Source organism: Rattus rattus, chromosome 2, assembly GCF_011064425.1.
Source record: "Rattus rattus isolate New Zealand chromosome 2, Rrattus_CSIRO_v1, whole genome shotgun sequence".
Classification (NCBI taxonomy): Eukaryota; Metazoa; Chordata; class Mammalia; order Rodentia; family Muridae; genus Rattus; species Rattus rattus.
The window spans coordinates 87,738,841-87,749,838 of record NC_046155.1 but is presented as its reverse complement, the minus strand read 5'-3'; the positions used below and the strand labels follow the sequence as shown (position 1 = coordinate 87,749,838).

The 10,998-nt window shown below is 48.0% G+C and overlaps 1 protein-coding gene across 1 annotated transcript in view; it reads left to right on the top strand.

Moving 5' to 3' along the window:
• Positions 1-3,075: 3,075 nt before the first annotated feature.
• Positions 3,076-10,998, top strand: part of Spon1 (spondin 1) — a 275,300-nt gene continuing 267,377 nt past the window's right edge. Inside the window, exon 1 of the mRNA XM_032892851.1 lies at positions 3,076-3,672. Within this exon, the coding sequence (XP_032748742.1) occupies positions 3,435-3,672 (238 nt within the window). The 5' untranslated portion in view covers positions 3,076-3,434. The remainder of the gene's footprint in view (positions 3,673-10,998) is intronic.

Below are 10,998 nucleotides of genomic sequence, written 5' to 3'. Positions count from 1 at the left end.
ACTTGAAGCACGTGAGCCGAGTTAGACGACACTATAACATATTTGCTGAAGGTTTCATACATAGAATAGACATTTGTAGATCCCTACTATTAGCCCAGACACTTGGGTGTAGGGGAAGGTCACAATGGAAAGCCACGCTCGGAGCTTTGAATTTAATGATAAAATACCTAACAAATATAAAAATTAAAATTAAACATACAAGTGAAGAGGTAGGAATAATTCTAAAGACTACTAAAAGAAAAGGTACTGAAATCCAAGGAAACTGGGAGAAGGTTAACTGTTCAAAATCATGAAGGGCTTCTCAGATATAGAAAGACTAAAGAACGCTGCGGGATCCAAGGCAGTGAGGAAAGAAGAAAGAAGTTCCCTAAAGTGAGGAGCGTGGGACTGGAGCCCAGAAGACAGAGGGAACAGGAAGGGCTTGGGAGACCACGTGAGGGGTCCGGCTTTAATCTAAGAGCCTGGAAGGCAAAGGGAAGGCAGAAGGGTTTTAACCCCAGGGTCTACATTCAGATCTGCATTTTCAAAAGGCTCTCCTGGGGTTGCATGAAGGCAGAGGAGAGGACAGATAAGTAGACCAGTCAGGAGGCTGAGAGGACACGACCTCTGGAGCAGGAGGAAAAGAAGAGCAAGGCACAGGAGTTGGACAGATTGTACCTGAGGAACCTGAGGGCTGATGACAGAGCTATGGATTGCATGCACGAAGGAGAGAGTGTGAAGAGACAGCCTTGCCCTATGCCAGGCTAAGAAACTCTAGATGGTGGCATGGGATTGGAGCCTGGGAGACTTGCTGGAACCTGCTGCTAGAGCCCAGATGATGGGGCCAACACTGGGCATTGGCAAGCACCCCATTTTGGTGCTGGCAATGTTGATTTTGGAGCCTGACTCTCTTCTTCACTAGCATAGAACGTTATATAGACATTACTTTTTGTAAGCTTGAAAATGGCCATGAGGGATGGGGACAGGAGATTGGATAAGTTTACCACCTCCCAAGGTTTTCTTATCAACAGCCAATAAGAAATTAAATAGCATATCCCTGCCTGTTCTATGCCCTCCCCCCTCCAATCTAAATTCAGATATGTTGACGAAAACCTAGAGATTGTCAAGAGTATATATTTGATCAGTTCGCTCCAGGAAGAGAAAAGCTGCATTTTATTCATCTCTGTAATTTCCTACCCTCTGAGATAATGTCATGTATGTTCTCCTGAACCGTATAGCATGTATCACCACCACAGCTCAGTTTTCGCCATAGTACACAATTAATATTTGCTTTTACCGTGGGACTATAAGATCCATGGTGCCTTTGGAGAGCCTTTACATCACTAGAGATGGATGGATGGATGATGGATGATGGATGGATGGATGATGGATGGATGATGGGTGGATGGGTGGATGGATGATGGATGGATGATGGATGGATGGATGGATGGATGGATAGATGTGGGGGAGCAAGTCTCTACCCAAAGGTGTTTGAAAGGGAAGACTTGATACGATTGCCAATTGGGCTTATGAAGTAGAAAGTAGAGGTCTTTATCCACTCAACACAGATGGATGAGTATATTCAATGGATGATGGGTGGATGGATGGATGGATGTATTCAATGGATGGTGGGTGGATGGATAGATGGATGTATTCAATGGATGACGGGTGGGTGAATTGTTGAATGAATGGATGAACTTTTGTCCTGTCTTCTAGTGCCAGACCTAGAGCCTAGTTTTAGGTGCACCCAACAAAATTTGCTGGTGGAACCCAAACATGGAGTCAGTCTAGAGCTCTGAGTCAGCTGGCTTACTGAGGATACAGTCCAGATCTGAATATGCACACAAGGGAGAGCTGGTCAGTTGGATCAGGGTCTGAGGTCCAGTTCTCAAGCTTTCTCCTGAGGCTGAGGAGAATACAACAGCGTCCTCAAGGCTTATTTTCCAGTGGCTTCTGCAAGATAGCATCCAGTTGACAGTAGTAGTAGCAGTCACACCACAGGACTAAGGGATCAGTGGCTGGCAGATGGAGTGAGGTACGGCATTTCCAGTGTTGATGGCTCTATTGGGCTGTTTGCAATCCAAGTATAAAAGAAAGGGCCAGTCTGGGAAGTGGACGAAACTGCTTGTTAGATGCAGGCACTTGAGAAGTATTCAAGGCCCTGGTGAAGGACAGGAGAATAAAGGAGCCTTTCAGAGCATTGGGGGTGGGGTGGGGGGATGCTTGTGTGCAGCGATGGGATTCAGGTATCTTCAAGTAGGGTGTCTCCTGAGGCAAAATACTCTTTCTACCTGAGCGATTTCGTCGAATTTCAGCACACACAGCTCTGGTTTAATAGCTCCCACACGCTCCTGCCCCATGCTTCCTGGGCAGGGAACAAGCTTGGAAAGGTTGTCTTACCTAATCTCACAATGGGTAAGTGACAAAGTTGAGGCAGGGGAAACACAGGGAGAGATTCCTGCTTTTGACCTCTCCCAAAAATCCGTGCCTGAAAGCTAAGAGCCTGAACTAAGCCAAGAAAACACAGGCCCTTCTTCGAACCTTTCAAATTGGCCAGGCTCCTCGTTTTTGTAAGCACCTTTCTTCTTAAAACATCACAGTTTATGATTGCTTAGATGTATGCACTGCTGAATAAACGAATAGGTAGCAAAACATTTTCTTCAATAGTAACTTTTCCCGCTTCTAACATTTTTTTTTCTTAAATAGATCTCCAAAAGTATGGCCAAGCACTGTGTCGGTGCTCCCAGGGACTAAGTCCCTGGACTCCTTGTTGGCCCTCTAGCATGGCATGCTATCTAGTGGCCTGGGAAGAGCAACGGAGGCAGCGGGCCAGGACAGTGAAGGTGGCCTGCGGCGATCTGCTTGTCTATAAATAAATGATTACAATGATTACGGTGTGTGGCGCTAGTGCACGAGATAGACTGACGCCGCCGCGGGGAAACCTTGCAGCAGCGCAGCCTGGCACTGAGTAGGTTTGCAACAAAAGTTAGTTGGCAGGCTTTCCCTCCTCAGAGCACTGTGGTCCACAGGACCCAGGGTGTAGCTGGATGCTGAGGAAGCAGCCTCGTTGGTGGCAGGGTAGATTGAGCCAGCACGTGTCTGCGTATCCCAGCTCTCTCCCACCAGACCCTGGGAATCCAGCTTCACAAAACAAACACCAGAGCGCCCGCTAATCGCCAGCTCAGAAACAAAACAGCACTGCGCTGGGGGATCCAGGCGCAAATCAGCCCTCCCTCTTCGCGCTCCTTCGCCACCGCCCGCCCCTCAGCTCCGCTGCTCGGCTCCGCTCAGAGCAGCGCAGCTCCGCAGCCGCCAAAGCGAGGCGGGCTCGGGCTCCCCACCGCCAGTGCCACCCGGGCTCCTCCAGCTTTCGCCTCTGCAGCTCCCGTCACTTGGAGTAAAAGTGTCCTGACAGGGGTCTGCAACATCAGCATAAAGTTGGGAGGCCCTCGAGAATGAGGCTGTCTCCCGCGCCCCTGAGGCTTAGCCGGGGTCCGGCGCTGCTGGCCCTGGCGCTGCCCCTGGCCGCAGCGCTCGCTTTCTCGGATGAGACCCTGGACAAAGTGGCCAAGTCGGAGGGCTACTGCAGCCGCATCTTGCGCGCCCAGGGCACACGGCGTGAGGGATACACAGAGTTCAGCCTCCGCGTGGAAGGCGACCCTGACTTCTATAAGCCAGGAAGCAGCTACCGAGGTAAGTGGAATGGCGATGGGGACCGGAGATCTAGAAGCCCCTAGGGCACTGACCTGAGCAAGGCTGGAGCCCGGAGCGCAGTCCCCGGGTGTACGGTGTCTGCACATCTCAGCCCGGGGCCATGACCTGGCTACCCTAAGCCCCTTAGCTGCCAGCTCTGTGCCCACCAAGACAGCGTCAGGGGAGGAGGGGGCCGTCGGGGAGGCTGCAGGCTGGAGAGACAGCCGGGTCTCCAATGTAGGGTTCCTGAGCGGGGTGGGGGTGGGGGGGGGGGGGGGGGGGGGGGGGGGGGGGGGGGGGGCTTTGGGGTGGCGGAGAGGGTGGTGGGGGCGGGCGGGGTTACAGCAGAGCCACATATAACACCAGCCTGGCTGGGAGGGAACCCGACTTCTCTCCAGCTGTTGGCTAGAGTGAAGTACACCGGCATTTCTCCTTATCGCTCTCTGGGGAAGAGGGTACTCTCAGGTGGGTCCCAGGAAGGGCAGCTCTCCCAGTGGCTTCCATCCTTGAAGGAGAGAGACTAACTTCTAGATCAAGCAGGACTCTCGTTTCCTGGATGGGTCCCTAACCACTCTCAGGGTGCAGGGAGGAGGAACCTGAAGGGTCCACGGAAAGACCCCAGAATTACTCTCTTATGTCCCAGGAGTGAGAGACCGTTGGATTTCCAGAACAGGTTCCAATGACAATAGGGCCCTCAAAAATAAAATAAAATAAATAAATAAATAAATAAATAAATAAATAAATAAATAAATAAAGCCGGTATTCTCAATGGCAGGTGGAATGTGGCAACAGAAAAGAGGCTCAGGGCTCCCAAGACTCCTTGCCGCGGTTCTGGCGGCCTATATGCCCTGGGGATGCAGCTCAGTGGAGAGCAGGGCTCAGAGCACAGCGAAAGGCTGTACAAGCAGGTGGGCGACTTCTGGCATGACCACCAGCTAGGCCCACACCCACCTGAAGACTCCAATCACCTTACTCCTCCCTCACACTCCACCGCCTCCCTGCTCAGTAAGTCTGTAGACTCCCAGATATCTTCCCCCACCCCTTTTAAAAGGGGTGGCTCTCCTGGGGAGGCAGGGCACTGGAGAAACTTACTATATTTTACCTAGGGTCTCCGCCAGAGCCATAAGTCCTCGTGGTGTCGGATGGGGAAGAGTGGATCATTGCAGAACTCGGCAGAACAACTGGGCTTCCAGCTGTGCTGCCTTCCGGGTTCCTCCCGAGAGTGAGAGTTGGGAGAGGAAATGGTTGGGAGCACTGGGAGAAAGTTTGGGGCAGTGTCAGCCATACCAGAACCAGGGACTGCACTTCCCAGAAAGCTGCTTCTGCTTCCCTGGACGGTTGATGGAGCTGTAATTCTCCACTCCAAACTACCCACTCAGGCTCCGGGCACCGAACCTCTCAGTCCTTGGCCAAGATCTGCTTTGTTCTTTGGTGAATCCACAGCTCCTTATTTTTCCAGGAAGAACAATACCAGGTTAAAAAAAAAAAGCTCTTAGCCAGGGAACACGCAGGAAGTAGTGGAAGGAAGGTGTGTTAGACCTGGCATGCGCAAGACAAACTGGTACTCTCCTAACCTGGGGAAGATCAGACCAAAAGGCAAGAAATCATTTGGGCCTCCTGCACACAGCCCTGAGTTAACTGGGGAAGCAGAGGGAAAGGGATGATGGGTTTAGTAGCTGTGTGACTTTGTGCAAGCCATTTGATTTCCCTGAACCTATTTCCCAGCCTGGGGAAAAAAGTCGTGCACTCATACAAAGGTGAGTGTGTAAGAGAGACAGCAGGCCCTCAAATACTCATTAGTTTGGGTAGGGCGACTTTTCTTTATTGACCTAAAAAATGGAGGAATTTTGTCTTGTCTCCTTACATTCCGTGTGTTCTCTCCTCTGGTTGAAAAGTTTGTCAACATTCCTCCTGTCCAACTACCAGAGAACAAATGGCTCCCCTTTTCTGGTTCCTCATGAATTTATTTAATGAATGAGTGAATGGTGATTTCTCCATACTAGGGGCCTTGTCTATGACTATTCTTAATTTAAACCCAAGAAGAGGGCTCGGGCTTATTCATATTCTCTCTCTCTCTCTCTCTCTCTCTCTCTCTCTCTCTCTCTCCTCCCCTCCTCCTCCCTCCCCCCCAGTGTGTGTGTGTGTGTGTGTGTGTGTGTGTATCTTGGCCAAGCAGGAGCATCCTGGAATTCCCTCGTACAGTCCTGTTTGGCTGATCTCACACTTCAGTGCTGAGAGGGAGGCACATTCCACAGTCACATGTCCAGAGAAGTCCCAGGACTTTTAGGTAAAGCCAAGGCCTAGCAGGGATGACCTGAGACCAGACCTGGGGAGGGCCCTGGACTCTTTAGCCTACACCTTTGAGTTTTGATACTTGCTCAGGCTGTAGGTGGGGAGAGCATCTTTTCTCCCTCCACTGGCCAGGATATCTTGAAATAAAGACTTTGAGAAAGGCATGCTAAACTCTCCTGTTTGTAGGTGTTTTGTAATTAACACATCAGGTTCAGCGTTACAAACAGAAGGCACTAGCTTAGTTTGTGACATTTCCCATCAGCTTATAGTTCCTTACGATATCACATTAAAATAAATTTAATGTGTTCTCCTAGGTGCCTTGATGGTTTATAGATGCTCCCATCCCCTGGGGTTCTGTTTGCTTTTTAATTCCCCTCCCCCCAATTCAGCATCCATCACCCATCACTGTCTTGGAATCAATGACTCCTTTTCCTCCCTCCAATCTTTGCCCTTTATTTCAGTCTGTCGCCCAATAGCATCTGTGCCCCATTGCCCCCCACCCCATCGCCTTTGGCTATTCTAGACTTGAATAAAAAGGTCCCTATTTTAACAAACTGAGTCATGGGGCTTCTTCCTCACAGCCTGGTGGGTGCGTTTGGGGCAGTCATTCAGCCTTCTCCAACTTGCTAGTGCTGTTCTGACTTCCTTTTCTCTCCCACCCCTGCTCTCTACCCTCCCTCCCTCTTCCTTTAGCCGCCCCCCACCCCACTGCTGTAATTGTGCTTTAGAAAGCTCTGAAAGGCCCGCTCTGTTTCTGACCAGAGCCTCCTTTGAAAGGCGATTACAGTGATTAAAAATAACAAGTTGAGGATACTCCAGGGGCTTCTCTTCTAGGGCGACAGTTTACAGAGCCAGTCTTTCCCAGATCACAATTTCAAGCCAAATAGCAGGAAATCAGCTGAAATGTTCACGGATTGATTGAAAATCAAAGAGACTCTTTTGTCTGAGCAAGGTCTGTTTATTGGGAAAATAAAGTCAGGCTGACGAGAGTGTCTCTTTCTAGATGCTCTTTAAAGGGGAATTTCAAGGAACTTGATGGGAAAAGAATGTTCAAGAGATTTCAAAAGCTAGCCCAACTGCAGGCATAATTGGGGGATTTATTCTACACCCAGAGGTTTGGAGACCCCCAAAGACGCATTGCTCTTTTCTTCTTTGTCCCAGTTTGGGGACACACACGGCCAGTGCGAGCAGGCACCTTGGCCTGCTAGAAAAACCATGGGATTTCAGGACGCATGAGTTAGTTTTGAATTTCTGCTTGTCTTCACAACCGTGTGACCGCAGGCAATCCACGACATGTCTCTGAACCACAGTTTCCCTGTCTGTAAAGTGAGAGCATTTGGGGGGAGGACACCCTCCAAAGCATCATGAGGAAATAAGAGTCAAAAGAGGTCAGCACATAGCGGATACAGTAGGTATGTTTGTGTGTGCACACGTAGAAATACACATATTTACGTTATGAGAGGATTCATTTGGAAGTTAAAAAATAAATGCTTATCATAACAGCAGAGAAGACATTGTGCTAGATTCTTCCCACTCATCTCCCTTATTCTTCCCAGACCTGAGAGGCCATTTATTCCCTTCCTGTCTTATAGATGAGACGGAGCATCAGAGTTTCCTCACAGTCAAAGCGCTACAAGTCAGGACCCTTTCTTGTGTCTGTGCCCCTTTGGTTGGTGCTCTTCCCCAGTCTTCTATGCCAACTTTTAAACTGACTAGTGGGTAGAAGCCGTTTCCCGGGCTAGCCTCAGTCTTCTGAGCAGTGAGACTTCCTTGAAGGGGAACTGAATCAACAAATTAAGGTAATCACACCATGGGACACAGAGTAATAAAGCAACAGAGTTTTCCTGCATTTCCTCCTTCTACTTTCCTTTTTTAATAGACTGCAGTATTGTTGTTCCCCATAAGCAGAGGTTCAATTTAGAACGTGAGGGACCTTGTCAGTCTTTAAGGGATTCCCTTCAGGAGAAGACAGGAACAAACTGGCAGGGTGGAGGTGGGGGGGTGGTTAACAAAACAACTTGATAAATTGTTTCATCTGCATGCAGAGTTTTATAACTAGGCTTGCGAATGCTTATATTTGAGCATAACACACGCAGGAGCGGAGAGACCGAAGATGGGAAAGACCTTCTTAAATAAACGATTTCTTTTCTTGTGGTTTGCATTTCTAAAAACGCTCCCATCTCTCTCCTGTTCTTGTGCTATTCCTTCCTTTTATTGTGTGGTTTTAAATTTTAAATTCTTGTCCCCTTTTAATAAACCTTCCATTCAGACTGATGATAAAAACCAACAGATACCATGCACATGCTAACATCCTGGGCATCAGAAAGCTGTGGCAGGAGGATCATGGGTTTGAAGACAACTTTGACATACACAGTGAGATCCTGTCTGAAACACTCAGAAGGGAGGGGCTGGAGAGATGGCTCAGTGGTTAAGGGCCCTGGCTGTTCTTCTAGAGTACCAGGGTTCAATTCCCAGTACCCACATGGCAGCTGGTCTGTAACTCCTCATCCAGGGGATCTGACTCACTCACACATGCAGGCAAAACACCAATGCACATGAAATAAAAAATAAAATAAAAAACATATAAGCGAAATCTTTAAAAAAAAATTCTCAGAAGGGAAAACAAAATTCAGAAGCTGCATCTTAAGTCCTATGCTTAAGGATTATAAAGGTTGCTTAGGGCTCTGCATTTCAGGCATTGGGGAAACATCAAAACATACAACAAGGCATATCTAATTTAAGCTTTTCAAAGTTTATAACCCAAGTGCTTTCTCAAGGCCAGGTAAGCCCATCACAGCTGACTCTTTTAACCAGAACTATAGGCTAGAATGACATGTAGGTGCCCAGGAAGATTTACTACCACAGTCCCCATTAAATTCTTTACAGAATAGGCATAAGCCAAGCTAAGAACCCCCCCCCAATGAATTGTTTCAGCAGAGATAAATGGAAAGCCAGATGTGACAAACCTCTTGGCTTCACAGTGTCAGCCAGGAACCCAGGCTCCTTCCTTCTGCCTCATTGCTCTGCCCTCTCCTAGGTCTCTGCTGCCCAACTACAGCAGGACCACTAGCTACCTTAAATATGGTAGTCTGAAGTGAGATGTGGGAATGTTATTGAAGGATTCCTGTGGGAAAAAGAGCATGGCTCTTACTAACAATTTTCAAATGGAGCTCGTATTGAAATGGACATTATGTAACTCAGGTTAAAGAACATATGTTGCCAACATGAATTTCACCCATTTTACACATGTGCCTTTCTATTGGATGCTAGCCAACATGACTGAGTTTACCTGACTTTGGGTTGTTTTATTGGACATCGCTCTCCAAGGATCACTGTAGCCAGCCTGCAAGCTCCCACCCAAGCTCCATGTAGCACATAGTGTTGAGAGGGGCTTATTTAAAAAAAAATATTGAGAAAACAATTTGGGGAGACAATTAGAACAGTGTTTATCAACCTGTGGGTTGCAACCCCTTTGGGGTCAAACGACCCTTTCACAGGGGTCACCTAAGACCATTGGAAAACATAGATATTAACATTTCAATTCGTAACAGTAGCAAAACTTCAGTTATGAAGTAGCAACAAAGGTAATTTTATGATTGGGGGGTCACCATAACATGAGGAGCTATATTAAACAGTCAGGGCATCCATCAGGAAGGCTGAAAGCCACTGAAGTAGAAAGTGCTCTGTTTTCTTTTTTAAATTGCTTTTTAAAAAAACCTTTGTGTTTGAGTATTTTGCCTGCCTATGTTTGTGTGCCATGTGCATGCAGTGCCTGCAGTGGCCAGAAGAGGGCGTTAGATCCTCTGGACCTGTAGTTACAGACAATTGTGAGCTAACATGTGGTTGCTCGAAACCAAACCCAGGTCCTCTGAAAGAGCAGCCAGTGCTCTTAATAGCTAAGCCACCTCTCAGTCCTGTCCCATATTTTTAATGACAGTCATACTCCTTCCCTGAGTGAAAATTCAGGGAAGGGTCTTCTGGATGGTCTCTGTGGAACTCTGAGCTGATGTTCCTGCTGAATCTGGAGACAGAGAATGGTACAGGATGTGTGTTTGTAAGTGTACATGTGTGGCTCGTGTGAGTCAGTGCATATGAAAATGTCGTCCTTACGTAAGTGTGCACAGGTACCCTATTCTATCTCACTTTTCCCTCAACAAAGGAGGAATCAGAAAACAGGGAAGGAAGGAGTAAAAAGACCAAGGAAACAGTAGCTACGTGTGGGATGAGGAAAGAAAAAGCCACCGGGGTAGACATTCAGAATAAAAATGAACAAAATAATCTCAATGCAGTGACTACCTATCCTACCCAAGGCTGAGATTCAAGAGGGAGATGGAAAGTCTAAATCACATAAGTCAAAATTATCCCTTCAATATCCCCTGAAAGTGCGCGTTACATACAACACAGAGAGCAGCTCCAAGCTGGTCTGATTTATGTGCCCCTTCAGATATTTCCATGAGCGGGGAAGAGGAGGAAGCTGGCATTTCTTGTTAAGTCCAGAGCTGTTCTCCCTCCAGCTTCTTCAGTTGGGTAGGGTAGTGGGAAAAAACTTGGTTTCTCCTCCTTCAAGACTGGAAGGCAAATATGTCCTCACCATGTGATTGTGTAGGGAAACCGAGGCCACGTGGCAAGCTCAGGAGCGTGCAGTGAGTGGAGTGGTGCCAATCTACCTAGAGTCGTGTGTGTGTGTGTGTGTGTGTGTGTGTGTGTGTGTGTGTGTGTGTGTGTCCACTTCATCTCTAATTCATCTACTTCAGAACACCTACAGCTAAGCTCTCACAAAAACTCCCTAAAATGCTAGCAAATTTTTGTTGGCATAAAATATCCAGTCTTCGCAAAGGTCTTCTGAGGCTCAGACAGGACAAGGCAAGGAGTGAAGTGCCCACCCAGAAGCCGTTTGCAAGCAAACTCCTGTACTTGAGATTCCCAAACTACCACGAAAGTGTGGAGGAATTTCCTTTGCCTAACCCCTCGGTTGAGGCCTGAGGGCGGCGGCACTGCAGGTTAGGGGTTTACAAATCTGGTTTTTGTTTGTTC